General features: G+C 39.9%; 1 protein-coding gene across 2 annotated transcripts in view; it reads left to right on the top strand.

Moving 5' to 3' along the window:
• Positions 1-25,371, top strand: part of HSD17B4 (hydroxysteroid 17-beta dehydrogenase 4) — a 115,912-nt gene that overhangs the window by 12,187 nt on the left and 78,354 nt on the right. For both annotated transcript variants that reach the window (XM_067568589.1, XM_067568588.1), the window contains 7 exons: positions 2,273-2,294; positions 2,406-2,452; positions 3,384-3,468; positions 5,043-5,230; positions 10,622-10,713; positions 13,925-13,949; positions 15,637-15,765. In XM_067568589.1, coding sequence (XP_067424690.1) covers positions 2,273-2,294; positions 2,406-2,452; positions 3,384-3,468; positions 5,043-5,230; positions 10,622-10,713; positions 13,925-13,949; positions 15,637-15,765 — 588 coding nt within the window. The remainder of the gene's footprint in view (positions 1-2,272; positions 2,295-2,405; positions 2,453-3,383; positions 3,469-5,042; positions 5,231-10,621; positions 10,714-13,924; positions 13,950-15,636; positions 15,766-25,371) is intronic.

Here is a 25,371-nt window from a genome sequence, read left to right as displayed (position 1 = left end):
CTTTCCCTATGGAGTACCTGCAGTAAACATTGGCCCAATGCTTATATAATAAGTTATGACATCATAGCCTAACCCTCATTTTGTGTTTGTCCTAGCTAAGCTCCCAACCCCCTGTTGGGAAGGCGAAAAAAACCCCGCTTTGCCATGGCCAGTCTGGCAGTGAGGGAGAAAGGCCTTCTCAGCCCCCTGAGAAGGAAGCAACTAACATACTGCCCACAGCGGGTCATGGCAAAACCTGCTATTTAACTGCTTCCATAGGTGGGAGGGTGGGTGCTCTTCTGCCTGGCCCAGGTAAAAGGGCTTTTTTGCACTGGCATGCACCTAAATAGCCCCCTCTTTCCGGTCACCTGGGGGGATGGGACACTGTTCCCACGCTGACCTGGTTTAAAGTTGCCTCAGCCAGTCACTCTGGTTCTCTAGCCATTAAAGGGGCCACACAACTTCTCCTACAAGACAGAAAATGGCACCCACTGTGTAATGTGCAGAGTGGTCATTATGGATGGCTTCTGTAGGGGCTGAATCTTTCAGGAATATATAAAAGTTTATTATAACATTATCACCATTCTTTTTTTACATAGCTATCTACGGTAGTATGGAATTCTGATTCCCCTTATGTCTGTTTTAAGGTAGCATGTTACTGCTCTTATACCCTTCATTAAAGGGAGACCAATGATTTAGAAATAACATTTCCATGTGAAAATTTTTCACTTACTATAATTTCTAGCAACACCTAACTAATTATAACTTAAAGATGTGTGCATTTGACAGCACTTTATGTGTAAGCAGTTTCACAGTTTCCCTTGCTAATATGGTTGTTTCAAGAGAAACAGGAGGGTGAAATAGATTTTAAAAAAAAAAGTGATTGTAAGAATCACAACGTTTGGCAGGGAGACTTGGGAGTAGTTTTATAACCTAGAACTTGTGATTCAGTTTTTTTAAACTGACTGGCGTTCAAGTTGATTGTTGTTGTTAATATAAACACTGAATATGGTAACATAAAGCAGCAGGTGAATTTATTTACACACATTACTTTTCATCCCCCCCCTTCTAAAACAATTAACAAAACCCCAAAAGAAAACCGGAGCAAACAAACAAGAGAATTCAACTCTTTCCACTGGGCTGCCCCACTTAAAAATAAGCATATATCAGGTAATATTGTCTTTCCAGCTATTACCCAATTTTTGGACCAACAGGTCTTCTGTAAAGTTAATTCCCCCTCTACAGTTTGGCATTATTTATAGTTCCCCAGTAGATATCCATTTCTATGAATATCAGTCCCCCCTACTTCATCATCAAGATTAACTAACACTTTGGCTGAGTACCTGGAAAATGGTATTTGGTCAGAGATGAGCAATGGATAGGACAAAAACAAATAAAACTCTGTAAAGAATTAAGTTGTGTGTTAATTCTTCTTTCATTTCTTCACTTATCTCTTGTTCCCCCTCTTGACTTCTGTCTTCCACTTTCATTCTCTCCTTTGTTTCCAGCCATTTCCTTTCTGTATCCTTCTTTCTACTGTTTTCTTAAATCCTTCTATTATTTTTCATCTTCTCCCTCTGTTTTCTCTCCATCTCTTCCATTTTCCCCTTAAACTCTATAGTTCTCCCTTTGTGTAAATTTCTCTCTGATGCCTTCATGTCCACATCCCCTTGTGCTCCCACTCTTACCCCAGATCTTTGTGTTTTTGGTTTTTTTTTATGGGATTTTTTTGGCCCGGGTAGCATGTGTAGAACTGAGACCTGGACAGTGGGTGACACATGGGTTCTGCAGCTCCCTTTCTTGCCTTACTGTTGGTTGTGTGGTCTGAGTTACATAACAGTCTTTCTGACTTTTTTTCCATGGTGCCACCCACTTTGAGTTCTGGGGCACTCCAGATATTGCATTATCATAAATCAGAATGCTATCAGTTAGAATTGATCTGGGCAGTATTATCATTAGAGCCCCATGTGATGTCACTGAGGGAGGGGGCCGGTTTATGGCACCTTGCAATCAGTGCTTAGCGTTGTCTCCTCAACACCTGTATCTACCTGTGAGGCTTCACTATAGTATGTGCTGGACTGGGCCTACATGTTCCAAAATATTTTGAAACATAAGGGATGCACTTCCTATTTCTGGAAAAGCTCTAGTCATATGAGTGAGTGTCTATTTAACAATTGTTACAAACTGTGTGTGTGCTTATAACATAGATTTTGAAAGCAGGAGCAGAATTGGAGTAGGTGCAGATTCATACTGATACACACTAAAAATGTCTTGTTTTTTGTGTTCTTTGCAGATATTGTTATAAACAATGCTGGGTAAGTAAATCTGAAGGTAGCTTTTCCCCATTGTTATACCGTATTCTAATTCTTTTGTTTAAATACATGTTCACCTTTTTTTTGTTTGTTTTTTCTAACGATGTGTTTTAGGATCCTGAGGGACCGTTCATTTGTTAGGATAAGTGATGAAGACTGGGGTAAGTTGATTAACTTTGAAGTTGACTTAACTAGTGAAGGATTCTAGATGCTAAGTAAATGCAACCCCAGCCTCATGAGAGTGTGAGGATGCAGACAGGAGAGGGAGGGCTCGGTTTGCACCCAACCTTAGAGATTTATCCTTAGCCTGCAAATCTCAGCCCCAGGATGTCTTTCCTTAATTGGCTACCAGCTTGCACATTGGGACAGTGTTGTAATCCAAACTGGACTCGTGCAAATTTTGCTGCGCCCATTCCCACCCTTTAAAAAAAAAAAAAAAAAAAAAGGGGGGGGGGGGGGGGCGCAGCTTATAAAAACCAGACCACCAAGTGGTTAAGTGGATGTCTGGAAAAACCCACATGGAAAACGTGCACCAATTTTGCAATGTGGGAAAAAATGCGTTCCTAACCCCAAGAGCGATAGTCTGAAACCCTCAGCAGTCCAGAAAGACAAGCAACATGCAAAACCAATAACAAGGGAAAGGTGGGGTGAAACTGAGGTGCCAAATGGCAGTCAGAGTAGGAGCAAGCAAATACTCACCAGGGAATGAGCACCCACTTAAGTCCCCAAAAGACTGCCAGTGAGAGGCAGGAACTTCAGAAAGACAGTTTATGACAGTGCTGGGGCACAAGGAGTCTGTGCGACCATGAGCCCCACATGCCAGAGCTGCACTCAGGGCAAGAAGGGGAGTGGGGAGAAGACCAGCCTTGCCAATTCAAGCCCCCATCCCACAAGCATTTTTCAAAATGATTTAAAAAAATACAATGCAGACGTCCAGACCATGATTAAATTATCTGAGTTTAAATGAAATGAGATGAAGTTTATAGGCTTCTCTTTTTTTTTTTTTTTTCTTGAAGGAAGTAGAAACTGCATAATTTATTTTGCCACCAAAAGGAAAAGAATCACATGTTTGTTCAACTAATTTGATTGTAGATGTAATTCATAGAGTTCATTTGAAGGGATCATTCGTGGTCACCAGAGCTGCATGGAATCATATGAAAAATCAGAAGTTTGGAAGGTAAAACTGTATAAGGTTAATTTTTTTATCCACAAACAGTAGATTGACATGAGCTTTCTGACGCTTCAGTGGGTTATTTGATAATTCTCCCTTTCCCCCACCTTAGTCAGTGGGAAGGAAATAATCACTTTATGCCAAGATGTGTGGCACACGCACTCTGTGGATAACATCCTGATACCTTTTTTTTTTTGGGCGGGGTGGGGGGGTATTTTTGTCTTTCATAAACATCTCCAGGTTTATTGTGAAGATTTTTGTGTATGCTTTGCCTGGTGTGTTCCTGTAGCTGAAGTTCATATTATATCCAGATGGCTTTTATATTTTTCATCTTTATAGTTAGTTATTCTTTGTAATGATTATCCTGGCGTTTTGGCAATCTGGTTGTTTAGCCCTATCCACCTAGAAATTGAAGATTAAATTCTTTTGTGCTCCTTTTGTGACCAAAAGGCATTCAGTGACTGAATATGAGGTGAGAAGGAAAGATTGGTAGCAAAGTATTATGCCCGCCCACTTGATCGCTTATTGGACAGAATTTTGGGAATTGCATCCCTGTATACATGACATCATTCTTCGCTTGCTCTGTTTTGTAAATCACTTTGTTTATTTCCAAATGATAGTAGTGTTATTTACCAAACGTATCTTCAGGTAATGTGTAGAAACATACCTGCAGAATGTCTGCTTCTGTAGACTTTCAGCTTTTTCCCACCTTGACTGTCTTGACAACAGAACAAAAGTACCTTGATTTGGACTAAACAGCGAGAGTCCTGTGGCACCTTAAAAACTAACTAATTTATTTGGGCATCAGCTTTCGTGGACAGAAACCCACTTTGTCGAATGGTGAAACTACGTTGATCTAGCGATTATTAATGACTGTTGAGACAGATTCTTATCTCAGTTACACTTGTGTTAACTTGGAGTGACTCTCGTTAAGTCAGTGCAGCTACGGTAGATGTCCACTCTGTGTAATTCGGATCATAATCAGGAGTGGTTATGGTGAGGCTTGTTTTTAGCTGCTAAAAAGGAGACGTATCTGACATGTATTAGGCTCTGATTCATTAAGTACTTAAACTTGTGTGTAATTTTAAGCACGGGAGTAGTGCCATTGATTAGGTAGGGAGAAGGTGGGAGAAAACAATTTTCAACTTAGCAAACTTTTTTCTGTTTGTCAAAGTTATTTTTAAAATGTAAAAATATCTTCATATGAAATATGTGATTAAATGCAAACCTATATTCCATTTTGCCCTCCCCAGTTTTTACAAAATAGTTGTGATGTTTTGCCAGTAGTTGCAAGCTACTATTTATGTTCTAATATGGGACCAAGTCCTGAGAGGTGCTGAGTACCTGTAATTCTCTTTGTATTACTCTTCAATATTCGTGCCATTTATGGCATCACCTCAACATATCAGAAACATTTGTTTCTTAATTTCCAAAATGTTCATTTTGACATGTTGAGATGTTACAGAATTTCCATTTCTGTTGTTGCAGAATGTGTAATTTTTAAAAATCCAAAAATGGCTGCAACACTTAACTTGGCCTCTCTAGGGACTATTAATTTTCTATTTTTCCTTCTCTTTAAGAATAATTATGACTTCTTCAGCTGCTGGAATATATGGCAACTTCGGTCAGGCAAACTATAGTGCTGCTAAACTTGGCCTTTTGGGTCTTTCAAATACGCTTGCAATTGAAGGCAGAAAATACAACATCCACAGTAACACAATTGCACCTACTGCTGGGTCGAGGCTGACTCAGACTATCATGCCACAAGGTAAGTAACTTGAGCTCTGTGAGTATTGGTTGAGTCTCTGCAAGTTGGAGCACAACCAGTTTTCTCACTAGTTGAAACATTCCATTCCTTTACACTTCAGAAACTCTTAATGTGCCATTGTCTTTCCTTGTCTATTTATGATCAACGACCTTTCCAGTTTCATGTGCTTTAAAGAATTAAGACCTCAGAAGAGAGCTGGAACAACCTTTATAATTCACTAGAGCTATTTTATGTGCTGAAACTTTGTGATTAGGACTTCATTCAGCATGCACTGAAATCAGTGGAAAGATTCCCATCTTCTTTGGTGGTTATTGGCTCAGAGCTGTAGGTGTTTGCATTTATTATGTTACTGTTTGTTTGTAATGTGGTACGTTTCACAAAATATGAAATAGACCTGAGTAGATTAAAACAGGAGATGAGAAAAAGTAGATAAGTCTGACTTAATACACAGAGCAACTAAGGGAGAATGCACGTACCATACACTTATTAAACTTGGCCTGGATGATAGTATAGTAGTAGTATAATAATAGATTATGTCTGAAAGGCTATGCAGGAAAATGTTTTGAGAAGGGCTTTAACGAAGATGGTGAATAAATAAATTAAAAGATGAGGTTAGAGCTTTGGGTTGCTTGAAGTTTTTCTGATGCAGTTTAGTTACATAGACTGGTCTTGGTATCTCCACATACGGGGAAAGTAGGCAGTATTTGGATCACTAAGAGTAATGATCATGTAGTCTGCAAAACACAGGCCATGGAACTGTCCCCAGAAGTGATATAAGGAGCTTTGAGCCCGATTGTTATACATTTCAGAAATTGGCTATTTACATCAGTCTTTAGATGTATGTAATGGTTGGTTTATTTATTTAGTTTAAGCGTGGCGTTTCTTTATTCCTTTGGAAGTGGTTTTTTCCCCCCAACAATATCTAGCTTTTCCCCTCAAAGCACTCAGAAGGAATCATCATCCCATTCTTTTTAGGAACTAACAGTGTGCCAGACCCATGAGAACACAGTGTTTGAGGATGGAACTGTATGAAACGGATACAAAGCTTTTATAATTTGGCACGCATAGACTCTGAATCCTTCCAAATGATATTTTGGTCTTTCTTCTGACAGAGGTAGTCCCTTGAAATTTGAATTGCCTTCGTTGTCTCTCATCATCCTTTTGCAGAAATAATCTTTCTTCCTGTGCCCTCCTATAATGATATTCATAGAGTTTAAGACTAGAAGGGACCATTAGATCCTCTAGTCTGACTTCCTGGATTTTACAGGCTATTAAATTTCACCTAGTTCCCCCTGTGTTGAGTCCTGTAACTTGTGTTTGGGTAAAGCATACCTTCCAGAAAGGCTTCTAGTCTTGATTTGAAAACATTGAGAGAGAGTGAGCCCACTGCTTCCCTTTGTAGGCTTCTTCCAATGGCTAATCACTCACTGTTAAAAATGTAGGCCTTATTTCAAATTCGAACTGGTCTGGCTTCAGCTTCTAGCCATTGGTTCTTGTTATACCTGTTTCCACTAGATGAAATAATGCTTTAATACCCCATTCTTCCTCCTCCTGAAGGTACTTGCACACTGCAGTCATCACCACTCAGCCCTGGTCTACACGATACTACAGGGCAGCTTACGTCAACCTAACTATATCAGTGTACACACTACAGCCTTGCTCCCAAAGATGTAAGTTTCCTGCTGCACAGAGATAGTAACTCCACCTCCACGAGAGGGGTAGGGCCTATGTTGGTGTAGGTAGGGTGATGCACATGGCATTTTGGCCGTCTTGTCAGTTTCACGACTCTTCTGAAATTCACAAGAAAGCTGGTTCCTAGCTCCCCAGCCGGGCTGCTGCTGGGTCTCCGCTCCAAGCTGGCTTGGGCTGTTGCCTGTGGTCCAGGCTCCCTGCTTCCAGCAGAGATCCCAGTGGCCCCAAGGCTCTGAGCCTGGTTGCCCCCACCTGGGCTCTCGGCTCCATGCCGGGAGCACAACAGCTGGACTCCAGGCGCAAATCTCCCTGCGGAGGCAAGAAGCTCCTGGTGACTTCTCCCCATTCCTAGCTAGGAGCAGGGAGGCAAGAAAGACCGGGGTGGCTGGGTTCCCAGCAGGGAGCTGCACGGAGCTCAGAGACCTGGCTCTCAGGCGTCCCCCTTTCTCTCCTCCCCTGCCTTCTTCAGTCAATGGAAGTCGTCCTGGTGAGGACCCGCACCACTACAAGGAGAGTAGTATGGACATCAGCCACCATTGTAATTAGTGCAATGGCTATAAGTCGACCTAACGTAGGTTGATTTAAGATTGTGATGTAGACATACCCTCAGTCTTCTTTTTGATATGCTAAACAGATTGAGCTCTTTAAGTCTTTCACTGTCAGACAATTTCTTCAGCCCTCAAATAATTTTTGTGGCTCTTCTTTGCAGCCTCTTCAGTTTTTCAACATCCCTTTTAAAATGTGGACACCAGAATTGTGTACAGTAGTCTACTCTCTATCTCACCAGTGTCTGATAGAGAGGTAAAAATCATGTCCCTACTACTGCTCACTGAGCTGGGGCTCATGTGGAGTTGTTTGTCCACTATGAACCCTAAATACTTTTCAGGGTCACTTCTTGCCAGGACACAGTCCCACATTCTGTAAGTACGGCCTGTGTTCATTTGCTCCTAGTTAGCCAGCTCTTAATCCATATAATGTGTGCTTTTATTGATATTGTATAGTGCTAATTTTTTAATCGGAATGGTGTGCGATACTCAATCAAATGCTTTCATAGAATCATAGAAGATTAGGGTTGGAAGGGACCTCAGGAGGTATCTAGTCCAACCCCCTGCTCAAAGCAGAACCAACCCCAACTAAATCATCCCAGCCAGGGCTTTGTGAAGCCGGGCCTTAAAAACCTCTAAGGGTGGAGATTCCCTAGGTAACCCATTCCAGTACTTCACCGACCTCCTAGTGAAAATGTTTTTCCTCATATCCAACCTAGACTTCGCCCACTGCAACTTGAGACCATTGCTCCTTATTCTGTCATCTACTACCATTGAGAATAGCCTAGCTCCATCCTCCCTGGAACCCCCTTTCAGGTAGTTAAAGGCTGCTATCAGGTCCCCCCTCATTCTTTTCTTCTGCAGGCTAAACAAATCTAGTTCCCTCAGCCTCTCCTGATAAGTCATGTGCTTCAACCCCCTGATCATTTTTGTTGCCCTCCGCTGGACTCTTTCCAGTTTGAGCACATCCTTTCTGTATTGGGGGGCCCAAAACTGGACACCATGCTCCAAATGAGGCCTCACCAGTGCCGAATAGAGGGGAATAATCACTTCCCTCGATCTGCTGGCAGTGCTCCTACTAATGCAGCCCAATATGCCATTTGCCGTCTTGACAGTAAGGGCACGCTATTGACTCAGATCCAGCTTCTTGTCCACTGTCACCTCAGGTCCTTTTCTGCTCATGTGATACAAATACTTTATCGTTCTTTCCAAATACAGAACATAAATATGTGTTGAACAGTTCTGCCTTTTTTGCATCATTATTAACAATTTTACCGTCTTCATCTAGTAATTTGCCTATAATATATCTAGGATTTCATTTGTTCCTGATATACTTAAAAACTCCTTCTTATCGACCTTTGCTCTGGCAGTTAGGAAGTTTTCCTTGCTGTCGTTAGTTTCCCTTATCTATTTTGTGCACTTTATAGCTTCTAATTTATATTTATTGTTATCTATTTCCCCTTTTTTCATTGTTATATATTGCTTTTTTATTTGTAATTGCTGCCTTTATTTCTCTATTGAATGAGTGAGCTTTTAGCCAAAGTTGTCCTCTTTCAGATTCTGTAATCAAGGGGTTTTTTACCATCTAACAGACTGTTCTAAAAGAACTCCCAGTTTTATTTCACATTTTTCTGTCTAAATGTTTTCTCCCAGTCAATTTTAGTCATAATTTTCCACAGCTTTGGGAAGTTTTCCCTTTTGAATCACAGTGTGTGGGTGTGTTTATAATTAATTAATTACTGATAAGAGCATTCCTGTTTGCCTGTAATTAATGTAATAGGATCAGGATCACTAGTTCTTAGGCAACCACTGACTTCCAGTCTTGTGTTTAATTCATCTTTATTTGTCAAAGTGAGGTCCAAAATAGTTACCTCATGTGAGGTGCAATTCTTTTGTGTTAGAAAATTATCATCTATAATTTTTTAGAAACTAACAATTTCATGTCTTCCAGGTTGAAGTCCCCCATAACAGCCTTTCTTCCTACACATTACAGACAGGTGCTTAAGGAATAATTCATCCTCTTCTCTGGTTTGATTCAGTGGTCTGTAACTGACCCCCAGTAGTACCACCTCTTGGGCATTGTTAGTTCGTAACTAAGTAACAACCAGAAGTGAAGCCGTGATGCTTTTATTTCATACCTTAAACTCTTCCTGATGTATCAAAGATATTTTCCATTGTTCATTTTATAGTGGACTGCCCTGCAATATTTGCTGTCTCTAAAATATTGCAAGGCCTGTTTCATTTAATTCATTTCCTCATTCATTGTTTGTGGAAAGTTTAGAGTATTGCACTTTTAATAGGATGGCCTAAGGATACCAGGCAGAAGGATATGTGTTTTGTAAAATGTTGAATAAGCGTGTATGAAGCTTATTGTTGATTTTTCCCATCCATCTAAATTGTGCTGAATTGAGAGGGATATAATTGATTGTCAGCTGCACAGTTTTTCAGTTGTGTAATATTCTAAATCCTTTAAATAGTCTGCATTTATTTATTTTGTAATCAAGAACACATTTTGTAAGGATGATGTGCAAGATAGGCCATCCCCATATACAAGAACTGTGCATGTTGCAAGTTTTTATTGGGAAAAATATGGAATGTGGTAGGGGCTTGTAACATAACTGAGTAAATACCAGAGAAAAATAAAAGGAAAATGAGCAGCCTGCCACAGCCACCTTAATTCAGCCTGCTAATGCCTACTCATTTTTAAGACATTTGATGAGGCTGATTTCCCCTGAAGCAGAGAGTGCTTCTTTTTTGTCCTATTGGTAAGATATTGATGGAGTTCTGTATGCCTTTGCATTAGTGAAATTATTCCAAAAATTTATTCTAAACATTTATATTTTTAAAAAATACCCTGATCTGACACCAAAAGAGTGTATTTGGAAACATTTGTAAGCTTCCAAGCCTCTCTCCCGGGAGTGGGTATTGAAAATGCCAGCTAACTTTTAACTGTAGCTGGAGATTTGTTTTAGTGCTGTTGAAACAAAAAAAATTTACAAAGACAAAAACGGAAAGGGTGTGTTGCACTCATTCAGATTACAGTGAATTTGATCATTCCTTCCAGAAAGTGGGTTGAAATGAATTATGATAAAGGAGGGTTTGGTGAACGAAGTATTTGATTAATGATGATGTTTTTTCCCCCAATTTATTCCAGATATGGTGGATGCTTTCAAGCCAGAGTATGTGGCTCCCCTGGTTCTTTGGCTTTGCCATGAGAGCTGTCAGGAGAATGGTAGTCTGTTTGAGGTGATACTTTTTTTTTTTTGCTTGCTTTCATGCTATTGGTTTATGTTCTTTTTGTAACCCAATGCAGTTCTAGTCTCTTTTCTGGAGCTGCAGTGTTCTTTGAAATGGTGGCATGCTGTTGTGACGACAATGAAATAGTGGCATACTGTGTATCCAATAGAAACGATATCACCAAAAATTTATTTTGTTATATGTGCCAGATATGCTGGGCAGTAGTAAAGTGGTTAAATGTTAATGTTAGTAATAAATTATTTTTTGTGGCATTAATTTTTGTTATTGTAGCTGTATTTTGAGGGGAATCTTTATATTGCTCCCTCTCAGGTGGACAAAAGGTTTGTAAATTTCCACTGCTGGTAGCTTGCAGAATAGATTTGTCTGTTTGCAGCACTGGTCTTCCTCTCCTTTCACCCTTTCCCTTCCTATATTTTACTTTCTTTTATTCTGATAACAGATTGGTGAACTTTACCGAACATTTGATTTCTCTCCCTGAAAATAAATGCTGGGAGTAAACGTTATTCACGAACTATTCACAGGATCCCAATTATATTCTCTCCATGTGCAGACACAGTTAATTGGCTTTATTTTAGGAATTCAGCATCAGGTCTAGGAAGTGCACTTTGAATTCTTTCTTGAATGGTACTGTGTTGATCCAAAGGGTAATTAAATCTTTGTATTGTAATAAAAAAAACAAACCCAAATGATGGAGGAGTGAAACACTGAGTAGTGGGGAGGAGAAAAGTCAAGAATTTGAGACTGAAGAGCAACCTGAAAAAAAAAATCCTACTCAGGAATGCTTTTTTCTCAAAGGAGTTCTAGGTGGAGGAGCGTCAAATGCCTTTTTTTCCCTAAGATCTTGAGGTTTTTTTTCCTCATTCCCACTTCTGAATAGACATGTCCCTTTCAAAATACTGTCAGGAAGTTTTTCACTCTTGCTGTGGAACCTCATTGTATAAGGTAGCAGCATAGGTAACGTATAGTACATTCGCTGACCCCTTCTTGCTGCATCCTACATTATGTAATTTCCAGAGTATGTTGTTGCTTGAATGTTTCTATTAAATGTATCTGTACCAAAAGGTGTTAAAATTTAGCCAGCATGTAGAGAGTATGGAACCTAATGATTTTCTAAGAATGTAATATGAAAAAAGGGATTTATTCTAATACTAAGCAAAGAGGAGGAAATAATTAGGGTGGTTTTTTTTTTTTAGATATTTTCATGACACACAAGGAACTGAACTGCAGCAAGCTCAGGACCAAGGTTTTCTTGATTTCCATGTAATTGTAGCCGTGTCTTAAACTCTCAAACTAAGCTAAATGGCCTGTTAAGATAAGTGGCTGTTTTTCAGAGTTCATAGGACTGTACATGTCAGAGTGCTTCCTCAATATTTCATATCGGCAGAAGCATACTTTATTCATATGTAGCAGACGGCTTTACTTTCCTCTTATATTTGAGTTTAGAAAGAAGTGTGTAATGTGATTGAATTACACTTGGTAGCGATTACAGGTGAATTTACTATCCAAAGGTTTCAGGAGACATCCAGTTACTCTTGAGATTTCTAGGAGCTTCACTCCTATTCCATACTCTACTGTACAAGCTTAGCACATACACTCCTGAGCACATGTACACTCCCATGTGTTCTATGAGTTTTGTTATACATCAGGGGGAATTACTTGGGATGTGAAGAGAGAACATGATTTTAAAACAGTGTTAGCAGATGGTGGTGATAATGTTGGATTAGATATAGAAGCTGAAGCTAGTTCTAACTCCATTTGAAAAAATAAGTATAGTTTAAGTTGATACTATCCCTTTAAAAACAAGAGTATGGTTATTTTCTGGCACAGTTATATGTGTCTTGTATGCTTGTGATTGACTTCTATCTATAATTGTCTTACTACTTCACCAGCCTTAAGTTGTGAATATATTTTGTTTGCATAGGATAAGTGCATGTAAATGTGGGTTTCATCTCTCCCAAAAAATCAAAATCCCAGAAAATAACTAGTTTTATTGTCATGTCTGATGTAGTTGCTTCAGTGCTTTTTTCAAGAAAAAAGGAGTGGTGTGGGGAGGGGAGAGGTTTACACAATTTGTATGTGAAACAGGGGCACACAGACCAACTTCCGAAAGGGATCAGAGATTTATGATTCTGGGGTGTTTTGAGGCATGCTCTTCAAACCTCTTTTTTTAATTAAAGTAAAGATTGTTTGGTGGAATCAATAGCTTGTTATGTTTTTTTTCCTTAGGTGATGGATGGCGCTTTCAAAAATGCCTAAGTGACTTAAAAGCACAAATTCCATTGACAGTCAGAGATTTATTCTCTTAAGTCACTTTAACACATTTTAGAATCTCCATCCGTCAGCACATAAGATGAGCACATTTTCAGAATTAAGATCTTGCAAATATTTCTTATAAAAGGGCTTGTGGCTTCTCTTGATGTATGAAGGAGAGTTGGTAAGATCATTGATCAGGACAGTTTCTGTGCCACAGACAGGCTTCAAACTAGTCTAAGATCTGAATCTCCAACAAAATGTGTGTGAGGTATTTAGTTTTAGAATATGATGGCCTATATAGTTTAAAGTGTGCAAATGTTCTATGGCACAGAAGTGAATAAAAAAAGTTGCTTCTCTTTCTTCACTTCTTCTGTCCCCTTCAGAGTGACATCTTTTAAATATCTTTGTCCAGCCAGTCTTTTTCTTTTCCTTCCTCTTTCTCTCTTTTTTCACTTTATTTTCAGTGTCTCTAATGTGCCAAAAATTGATGAGAGAGAATGACTAGGATTCCAGTCTGCTTCTGTGCTGTACTACTTTCCTGTGGAAAGTGTTTGCCATATTCCTTAGTTCCCCATTGAAAATAATCTTACAGAGGAGCATTCTGTGCGAGCAGCAGTTCCATAGAATCCAACAGTGATTCTATATTGAAATTAGTTATAGTCCTAGGTGCATAGGCCATTGACGGATTCACCAATATAGGGCTGTTTGCTTCCCAAACAACTATTGAAATCTTATTCGTACTGCCAGCATACTTAGGCTTAGTAAAACGTTCTTTGGAAAAATACCATTAATTATAATTTACTATGATTCAGATATGCCAAGTCGCTGTTTTGTCACTTTAAACACAGTTGCCATCTAGAGAATAGTTGTCCTTGCTTCCAGCACTAAAACACTGACTGAGACTTGTGATAAAATCAGATGATGCTTTTTTTTTTTCACTTGGCAGGTGGGAGCCGGATGGATTGGTAAATGTAAGTAGTTTTGTTTTAGTAGGTTGATTTAGATATTTTTTAAGGAAAACAAAATTTAATACAGTTACACACTATTTCTTCTACAATGACTGTACATAAAGAAAGCTTTTCCTAGAGGGAGGATTTTTATAAAGACCAGTGGTCTCTAGTGGGTTGCGTGTGTTAAATAGATGAGGAAGATTTTACTACAAGAAAATGAGGGGCATAACCCATGGTACCAGATCCTCATCTAATATAAATAGGCACCACACCACTGATTTGAATGGACCTGGGTTGACTTACACTAGCTGAGGAGGCTTAGTAATGTTAGCTACAAGAGCTAGACGGTATGTAGTAACTCAAAGGGTAGTCTTCCTTTATGTTGGAGGCACATGCTATTAATCTGTGTTGTGTGTAGTAAAGGTGAAGATAACACTTTGGCCTCTATTCAACATTCAGTGGCTGCTGAGCAAGAGGACAACTTATTTCAGTATATAAAATGTCTTGACCTTTTTCTTTCTAGTCATCTTATAACTTACAAAAATGCAAGATTATTTTTTAAAAATATACTAAGATTCTCTAACCTTGCTGAATGTCAGCTGCATTAGAGCTGGTTGAAAAATGAGATTCTCTTTTGAAAACTTCCCTGAAAAAAAAAGTCCCTTTTTTAGCTGAAATATTTTGAATTTTGAAAACTTTTGAACAGCTCTGACCAGCATTCTAATGGGCCGGGACCTTAGCCATTTCCTCTTCATTTGCAGCCTATTATACTTACTGTACAGGATAGGGGACAACGTAAAACTTTGAAATACCCTCGACAAGTGAGTTCTTGAGACAGTTTACCATTCACTCAGAAGTACTCTTTAGGTCCTGTCAAAGGAAAAATAATGGAGTCTCGCAGTAGGTCTCGCAGTGGGTGCTGATAGATCTCAAAATATCAACGTGGACACCTAATTTTTTTCCATCATCAAGGAAAGATAGTCAATTAATGAGATCATCTTCCTTATCATTTCCAAGCTGAAAGATGGATTAATAGAAATAAGGAAATTTGTAGCATGACAAAGCTGCTCATTTTAACCTTTTCCATAATTTTCTCTAAAAAGGGAGATTGGAAACATGATGATTATTGGTAACATTGTGTGTGCCAGAAAATATCTCCTTGAGTTAGAGTCCTAAAGATCTCTTTTTTTGAGACACTGATCTCTGGCCCTCTCTGACTCTGACATTCTCCATCAACAGTGTTGTCCCTTTGTGATTCACCTACAGCTTCTCAAGCCTTTCTACAAAAGAGTCAATGAGCAGCAGTGGTCAAAATCCCATGAGAGAAGAACTTGATTAGATTCCTTAAATTGGTTTATTGAACGAGTATCCCTTGCCTAGTGGAAAAGAATAGTGTAGTGTTCAAAAACTGAAATCAGATTTACAAACATTTCTGTTGTGTTTTATTGGAATTTAAAAAGTCATGGTGTGATTCTTTAAGTGTTAACTAATGACAGACTATTTTAAATATAACAGCACCCGAGTATTTATGAGTTAGATCACAGAGGTTCCGACCTAGTTTTTTTTTTCTCTCCTCTGGGAGGGTTGGAATGAGTTTTAATTATCTCTCAAAAAGCACAGTAAGAAATTGAAGGGTTCTGCAGTTTGTCTTGTTGGCCACCGCTTTGAACTCTGTGATCAATGACTTCCATTTTCACTGTTTAATTAGTGCGCTGGGAGCGGTCCCTGGGTTCCATTGTCAGGGAGAAGAATCATCCAATGACGCCAGAGGCTGTGCAAGATAAATGGGAGAAGATCTGTGACTTTGATAATGCCAGCAAGCCTCGAACTATCCAAGGTAAAGAGGTCTTTGGTATACAACAGTCTGGGGAAATGAAAGCTGTAAGAGATTTCCTTTTTAAAGAGAGGTTTATAGAAACATCAGGTTTTTATTTTATGCTTTTTAGAAAAAAATTAAATTCTACTGAATAGGTTGAACTGTTCCTTCAGCTGTGTCACATAAATCATTACACACTTCTAGTAGAATCGGATCTTTTTAAGGTTATTGCTGTACTTTCAATTGCAGAATCTGGGCAGAATGTTTGTCCACTTCCTAGGGCAGTGGTCTCCAAACTGTGGGGCACGCCCCACTATAGGGGCGTGGAGGAACTTTTCAGGGAGTGCGGTGGGGCCTGGGCCAGCCCCCATGGGGAGGGAAGGGAGTGCTACCAACCCCACTCTGCCTCCAACTCTGCTCCGGCCCCACCCCTGGCTCCAACTGCAGTCTAGCTGTGGCTCTGCTCCTGGCCCCCGGCTTTGGCTCCTGGTCCGGCTGCGGCCCCTGGCCGCTGCCATGCTCCCAGCCATGGTTCAGCCTCAGCTCCAGACCATGGCCTGGCTCCTGGCCCCAGCCGCAGCTCTGGCCCTGACCACAAACCCACCCCCAATCCCAGCCTCAGCCCCTGACTGTGGCCACGGCTTGTAACACCTCCAGATAAGAACCACTACCTCTAGAGGCTCTCAAATACTAGTTCAAACTGGATGCTCCAGAGATCAACAGATAAAGAGAGGACTTTTAGAGTAATTAGCCTGAATTTAAATTGATTCAGGCCCTTCATTCTGATCCAGCAAATGGACAGGACCTTCTGTCCAATGAGGGTCCAATCCTTCTTGGGACTTTAGAAAGATTTTGGCCTATGGAGGCCCCATAAGACTGATGGATGACGGCTGGTGAGCTGCTAGCATGTGTACAGGAACTTTTATTGTTTTTAATATGTTTTCTCTGTAATGTTTTCACCTTAAGGACAAATGCTCTTGCTCATAAAGGGCTGCTTGGTAACCTATAACTGCCAGCAATGATGTTCATAGCCTCTGAAGAAAAAGCGAAGTGCAGATGCTGGTCTGTTTAGGCAATCTGGCTTGCTGGAAATACAGTGCAGGCAGGGAACTGTGTAGTCTGGAAAACTCCATCAGGAGGGAGAGAAATGTGGATCTCTGTCCAAAAGAGATGACGGCTGAGGAATTGGGAGTCTAGTGTGAATACCCTTAGTGAACCATGAAGGGGGAATACAGGTGCAGTTGCTGAACTGTGACAGAAGTCACCTAGGATAAGGAGGTTGAGGAGATCTCAGCCCCAGTGTCATGCCAGAGGATCCCAAACCAAATATATTCCTTACTGAAATTTCCAACAGTAACCCAAGATTCCAGTAGTGAAGGTAACACATGCCTTATTAACACATTGCTCCTACATGCATTTGTGTCCCACCAAATATACCTTCAATCTGACTGTAAAACATAAAACTGGAGGTGTTACAATGCCTAATGACCCCACATTGTGCTTAGTTATTTGTAGGAACTGTGGAATTTTGGAATTACATACCATGGAATTACATACAATCCCTAGTCCACAATGATACAGTAAGATATCTCAAAGATATTATAGGATATTACCATATCTGTCATGACTTCAGCTTCCCTTTTGGTGATCCACCTGACTCTTGCTTCATCTCCCTTGTTCCCTGGTTTGACCAGCAGCTCCAGACCCTATGTACCATCTTAATCACTGTCTCAACCCTGGCTTTTACAAAGCTCTTTTCTATGATGGCCACATTATCTTTTTTCAGTATTGCTCCCTTTCCTTTCCTTTCCTCCTTCCTTTCTGCCCAAGAGTTTACTAATTTCTTCAGGGATAAAATTGGTACTGTTCAGTAAGAGCTCTCATCCCTCCACATAATCTTCCTTCCACCCATTGCTTCTGCTGTTTCGCTCCAGTCTGACTCTGGTACCTTTCCTGCTGCCTACCTCTAATCAGTCCTTCATTCTGCTGCACTTACTCTTCTGTCTTCTGACTTTTCTCCTCCCCATACTTTGATCCTTCTCTCTGTCTTACTTTCTTTCTTGGCTGCTTTGGATGACTTATGGGTGCCACAAAATTAGTCCAACCCTGTATAGTCCCTTTCTCTGATGGGTGCTGTAATTCCAGCTGCACATAAGTTTAGGGTAGAATGGGAAATAGCGGAATGTCCACTACAGGGAGTGCTGCAGAATTGGACCTCGTGGCACAAGTCACTGTGAACGTTGTTCAAACATTGTTTTTGTTTAAGTGCTGACTGTGAGAATCAGAAGACACTGTCCTTACTTTTTGGATTGCACATTCTAAATAAATAAATCAGACAAAATAATTCAGATACAGAATGTAATCAATGATCCAGGGTTTCCTTACTGCACAGCAAATTTCTACAGGCAGGATTTTGGGTGAGATGAGTTTCTGGGTGGTGATCTGATAGGCAGTGTGCATGAGCATATCGAAAGTTGAGGGAGGATGTGTGAGGTTAAATTCCTACTCCAAATTATTCATTTGTTTGAGTTTTGTTTGATTTTTTACAGCATTAAACCATGATATTTTCTTCTGTTTTATATTGATGAAAAAAAATATTAACCCAAAGAATTAATGTTTAACACAACAAAATTGATTAAACCTAGAAATTCCTGGATGAGCAGCAAACCTTTTCTTCTTTGGTGTTCCAAAAGAGTTTTATGATCTTCAATTCTCCTGCAAATCAGCAAATGCATACAATGTACTTTTAAGGGTATCTCACTTGGACAAATGCAAAATAAGAGAAACTAACACAAAAAGCAGTACAGTATACCCTATTAATACTTACATATATTAATATAATATATTAATACTTAAATTTGCTAAAGTTGAGGATGTCTCAGTAACACTCAGTAACACTTTTCTCTCACACCCAATGTCGTCATCTGCTTTTGCGTGTGTTCTGAAAAGAACTGTGATGTCAAAAATTCAGCATCATCAAACTGGAGGTGTAGCTTTTAATGAGACCCTTGTTTAATCTCTCATATCAGTGAGAATTAGCGAAAGAGTTTTTAAAAAAAAAAAAAACTCAAGAAATTTGATAGGCCAATAGATTTAATTTTTCAGTGTGATACATTAGAAAGTTTTCCCTAGTATGGAAGTCCCCTCTTTAGTCCCTAAAGGCATTCAGCTGTTAAATAAGGGAAACTAATTAGAATATTTGCATTAAAAATGAAAAATTACAGTGCCTTATATATCTGCAAGTTCAAATGCTCCCAAAAGATTTCATTAAAAACTATTACCAGCATTAATTTAAGTAATTGGATGCTGTGAAAAGCAATTGTGTACTAAACGTTATATGCAATTACAAAAAATACCTATTAGCTCACGCATTTACCTTTAATTTGCAAGAATATCCCATTATCAGAGATGTGAAGCTTGACTCATCACACAAATAATTTGGGAATTCTGAATATGAGTGGTCTGACTTTAATTCTTTCTAGATTACAAAGGGCTGAAGTTTGTATATCATGTCATTTGAAAGGTTTCGTTACATTTTTAATGATCTTTTGGACTGGACCTACAATTTCTGTCATGAAGTAGTTGTGATTTCTATACAGTTATTACACATACAAATGTGTTTTGTAGACTTCTTAGAACTACGTTATTTTACAAAGATAAACTCTTAGCAGAACTCATTAATTTTTAATATATAAATTAAATATTCGATACCTATTATTTGGATGGTAATGCATTTAGGCCTCAGTCTACGCCCCTACAACAGACTACGATGATGAGCAAAATAAAGATTTTTATAATCAGCTCCAAGACATCATTGATAAGGTACACAAGAAAGATATCCTGATTGTACAAGGAGACTGGAATACTAAAGTGGGTATTGACGTACAGGCAGATTGGCGAGATTATTGTGACCCTTTCTGTAATGCGGTAACCAATGAAAGAGGACTGAGACTTTTGGAGTTTGCCAGTTACAACAATCTGATTCTTGCAAACACGTTCGGAACACACAAAGCACCCAGACAATCAACGTGGCATACACCTGATGGTCTACACCACAGCCAGATAGACTACATCATGGTACAAAACCGATTTAGTTCTGGGATCAACATAACTAAAACAAGGAGCTTCCCCAGTGCTGATATTGGAAGTAATCACGACCTTGTAATGCTAAATTTGTGGCTGTGGTTAAGGGAGATCATCAGGCCAAAGATCATCAGTACTAAGTTTGATTTAGAAAGACTCAATGACCAAAGCATTGCAGAGTCATTCCAAGCAATGATCGGCGGAAAATTTGCCTTGCTGCTTGCTCTAGAGGAAGACAGAGAAACACTGAACAACAGTTTTAATGCTGTAATGAATGAGGCAGCAATGGACATCCTGGGGAAACACTGTAGGAAGATAAACCTTGGGTCACAAATGAAATACTGCAAATGTATGACATCAGAAGAGAACTTGAGAGATAAGAACAGCACAGAGAGAGTGGTAAAAAAGATCAGGAAAGGAATGAAGGTGGCAAAGGATCGAAATGGATTGGAAAAACAATGCTCTAAAATTGAAGAGTGCCTCAACAATAAGAATCGCAAAAGAGCCTTCCAGGTTGTAAAAAAAAATCTGACAAAGGAAAGATGGACCAAAACCAATTCAATTCAAGACAAAAGGGAACAGCCTCACAGAAGAAAGGGATATCATCAATAGGTGGGCAAACTACTGCTTTGATCTGTACAACCACCAGACAAATGGAGATCCTAGTGTTCTAAGTGGCCCAGATTCAACAGAGGAGGAGGATTATCTAATATTGCGTGAAGAAGTGGAAGTAGCTGTGAAATCATTCAAGAATGGAAAGGTTACAGGTATTGACAATATTCCAGCTGAACAGATGAAATTCGGAGGAGAAAGAGTAATAGATGTACTCACCAGGATCTGCAACAAGATCTGGCAGACGGGTGAGTGACCCTCTATGTGGACAAAGTAATTAAATATTACTTTGCCAAAGAAAGGCAACCTGTAACTGCGTCAGAGCTATCGGACTATAAGCTTAATTAGCCATCCCAGCAAAGTGATGCTGAAAGTTATATTGAACAGATTGAAGCCACAAGCAGAGAACATCATTGCTGAAGAATAGGCTGGCTTTTGTGCCAGAAGAAGTAAGATTATCAACCTTCGTGTTCTATGTGAGAAGTATTTACAACACCAGTAGTACATCTAACACGTCTCTGTTGACTTCAAGAAGGCATTTGACAGAGTATGGCACGAAGCTCTCTGGGCAACCATGAAGTACAACATTGGCCGTAAGCTTATTTTTACCATTAAGCAACTGTATGCCAAGGCCAACAGTTCAGTTCTCATCAGTGGCACAACAGGAGAGTGGTTTTACACCATTGTTGGAGTCTGACAAGGCTGCCTTCTTTTGCCCACACTGTTTAACATCTAATTGGAGTGCATAATGACTGATGCCCTAGAAGATCACATATGCACAGTCAGTACTGGGGGGGGAGAACAATCTCAAATCTTTGATTCGCTGATGACATTGACAGCCTGGCAAGTAGCAAAGAAGAACTTGCTAACCTTGCAAAATGATGGGATGAAACCTCTGCAAAGTATGGCATGGAAATTAATGCAGAGAAAACCAAGCTGATGACAGACAAACGTGATGGGATCAACTCAGACATCATTGTCAGTGGACAAGAGCTGGAGACAGTGAAACTGTTCAAGTATCTGGGGGCACTCAGCACCGACGAGGGATCAAAGGCAGAAATTTTGGCAAAAACTGCACAAAAAACAACAGCACTGGAAAAGTTAAAGCCAATTTGGAGGAACAAGAACATCTCCCTGAAGTCCAAACAAAACCTGCTGCACGCACTGGTCATCTCCATTTTATTGTATGTGTGCAAGACATGGACCCTTACAGCAGAACTTGAATGGAAAATACAGGTAGTGGAGATGAGATACTTCTGTAAAATCTTGGGTATTTCCTACCTTGACTATATCGCTGATGAAGAGGTTTGTAACATCATCATGCAATGTGTTGGGTCATATGAAGATTTCCTGACAACCGTGAAGAAGCACAAGCTGAAGTGGTATGGCCATGTAACAAGATCATCTGGCTAGTCCAAGATCATCCAAGGGACAGTACAGGGGAAGAGAAGAATAGGAAGCCAGAAGAAGAGAGAGACTGACAACATAAGAGTGGATAGGAATGGACTTCGTGGAGACTCAGGTACTCACACACAGTCGTCAGGGGTGGAGACAATTGGTTGATAGTTCATCAATGATGGCGCCCCAACGACCAGTGCGGTTATGGGAGTGATAGCAATAGCTAGCAGAGTACTTAAGCATGTGCTAAAGTTAAGGACATGCTTAAGTGCTTTGCTCAATCGAGATCCTAGTGCATATATGCCGGGGTTCTGCCAACAAAACTCTTGGTAACTTTATTCTGTGTGAGGTGGTGTCAGGAAATAATTCAAATGGAGACCTGGCCATCCAGCTCATACATGGACTGGTAGAAACAGTGTAACACAAGAGTGCTCTTACTTTAAAGCTATGTTTTACTTAGGCTCAAGCACTTACATACACCCGCAACAGGTTAGTAAAGCACCCCCAACCCTCAATTACTGAAGTTTGGGGTGGCTTTCGAGTGAAAACAGTGACAGCTTTCTGACTGGCCTGGTCTTCCAGCTGTCATTGGAAGATCCCAAAGCTGTGTCCAAGAAGAGATCCCAAAGAGTACAAACCTCTTCCCCTTCTCTCCCCATTTATCCTTGTTAGTAGACAAAAACACATCAAAAAACAAAAAAACCTGTTGGGCCAACAGTTTCAAAAGCTAGACCTAAGCTTGCCAGAGTACTAATTAACTAGATGTGTTCCTACAGAATCTGCATATCTTGAGGCCCGGACAAACATCTCCCAGAGGGCATGCATAAATAAGCTTCTTGGTCTTTTCCTGAACCACAAATCCCAGCACATGCACCAGACCATCAGGGAGGGGTGCAGGGTATGGCAAAAGATGAGCAGATGCTCCCCTGCTGCTCAGGCCTGCAGAAAGGCCTACTGATTTTGGCTGCTGTTAGCAACAAATACGATAATTTATATTACACTATCAGGTGTGGTCCCTGGCCCTTTTACTCGTCTATCATAATCTCCCTGTACATATACATTGAATTCTGTGAATAACTACAAGGAGTGCTATCTCAGATAGAGCTTCACATACCAGAGATAATCTCATAAGGCAAAACAAATCTGAATGGGTTTTCTAAAATCATTCCAAATAAAAATTTCTCAGTTTGCTTTGCACCATTCTGTAATGTGTTTAGAAAGTTTTTTACACCTCCTAAAAGTATTGATTCAAAATACTTGACATGCACATCAAGTCACCGAAGAAAAAGAGCAGTCCAGCTGTATTTGGATGTGGTTATCTGTTTTGTTTTGTTTTTGGGTTGGTGATGATTTTAAACATCCAAACCATTATCAGGAAATGGCCAATCACTTTTTGCCTGCTTTACTAATTCTTTTCCCCCTACATTTTTTCTGTTATTTATTTATGTTGCACTAGTGCCCGGAGGACCAAAGGGCTCAGTTGTGCTAGGCACTGTAGAAACATGATGTCCTTGCCTTGAAAAGTTCACAATCAACAAGATAAAGGGTGGGGAAAGGGATGTAACATATAAGCAGAGTGAACAGGGTGGTGATGTGCCAGCATGATGTTCTTCCAGTATTTTTCCCCTTATTTTGGATTTTTTAATTTAAATAATTTCTGGGACTTTTGATTTTATTTATATTAAATGTATTATAGGGCAGGGTAAGTGAGTGTGGGAAAAAATAGTCAGAGGAGGAAGGTGAGGTAGTACAGGAGTGTGCAGGGTAGTTGAATGAGACCCATGTGTAAAGACTGAGAGGGAAAAAGTGGGTTGTAGCTGGAGCCCGCAGGTGATCAGTATAAACCATAGAAAGCCACCCAACACTTGTTGTGTCTGGTGTCCAATGGCCTCTGCTCCTGCTGCTTCCTCTGTTTGTTTGATCCTATCAGCTTGTGTTTTTCTGGCTCTACCCTGAAGATTTCCTTCCCTAGCCCTACATAGCTAGGGGGCAGCAAGGTGCTGCATGGGCCCTTGTGCCTCTGAAGAGGGCTAGGGAGCCTCCCCTGCATGGTTCTCGGCGCTGCCTGGTCTTGTTTGGGGTGTTGGGCAAAGACCATGAGTTCTCCCCCTACCAGTTTAGATTTCAGATACTGTATCCTGTTTACCAGTTATTTATACACTGTACAGTATTTCCCTTTTTAAAAAAAGAAAAAAGCACTGGCTTTCCGGATCGTACATGCTAACAGATCCCATGTAACCACGATGAAGTTGAGTGTTCTGTTCTGTTGCAATATAAACTCCTCCTACACTCAATTGATGAGGAACAAAAGGATGATGACATAATTTCAACATGTTTATAATATAATTTCAACATGAAAATATTGTTGCCTGTCAGGTAACACACCCGAATTCTGGATTGATTTATGGCTTTGAGCTACTGCACAGGCAGAAATATTTTCCTGCTAAAGGTTATTAAGTGACAATCATGTTTTGTTTTGTTTTTTAATATAAGTATTTTATAGCACCCAAAAGTGAGCTAGTAACGTCACCGAGCAGCTAACTGGCACATGGTCTGAGTCTCAAAGAGTTTACTGTCTGCTTCCATACTATCTACACAGCAAAGGGAGAAATCACACTGTGGGATGAGATTGTGGGAGGAAAGGCAGTGATCCCGGCAATAAGATTGCTCAATTGCTTAGCGAAGGTGTGTGCGCAGCACAGCTAAACGCTTTAAAAAATTACGTTTTACTGAATACAAATATAACTTTTTTTTTTCTATTCAGCATCTCTTTTGATTCTCAGCTTCTTGTGTATATGTGGTAGAACTGGACTGCTTGGCACATGGACCCAGTGGCCCATCCCCATTCTCTGGGGACACCACGTGGTGCAGGAGCTTAGCCAGGTGGGGGTGGAGAGAGAGTTGAGTTGGGCAGAGCTCCACTCCTAACCCTTCCCTCTGGACCCCTCAGTTCATCCTCTTCCACCTCTAGAATAACAGCCTTCAACTGTGACTGCAAGCTAACATAGTACTCCTGTAGTTCAACTGATAAAAGTCTGTGCTGCAGTTGTGAAGCTCTGGGTTCATACCCCACTGATAACGCATGGTGGGGAGAAGTTAGCTGCATATAATAGAATTTGTTTCTACCTTTTCCATTTAAAAAGAAATGGTTTTTTAAATGTAATTTGATATGTTGAACATTACTTAGGTTGCAAAGTCGAGCATTTGAAAGTTAGAAAATGTCAGATTTATGGTTTCCTGTTGTGTATATGCATTGTTACATGATCACGTACTATTTTGTCTGTAGGACACCTGCCTCCTTAAATGCATAGGATGGACATAGGGCAGATATAAGGTTGCATGAGCAACAATAAATCTGGCATCTCTCAAGAGTTTGACTTTGCCACCTAAATAATATGCTTTTATCATTTTTATATATGTAATTATTTATGGAGTGCCAGCCATATGCTAAGATTACAGCTAAAACAAAGAAACAGTTATTCTTCTGAAGTAAGAATTAATTATTGCATAATACGGTCATTTACTTTGAAATGA

The sequence above is a fragment of the Emydura macquarii genome, unplaced genomic scaffold (genome assembly GCF_026122565.2).
Source record: "Emydura macquarii macquarii isolate MOO-44397 ecotype Brisbane River unplaced genomic scaffold, CSIRO-AGI_Emac_v2 contig_2897, whole genome shotgun sequence".
NCBI classification, from domain to species: domain Eukaryota; kingdom Metazoa; phylum Chordata; order Testudines; family Chelidae; genus Emydura; species Emydura macquarii.
This window is presented reverse-complemented; position numbering and strand designations above follow the sequence as displayed.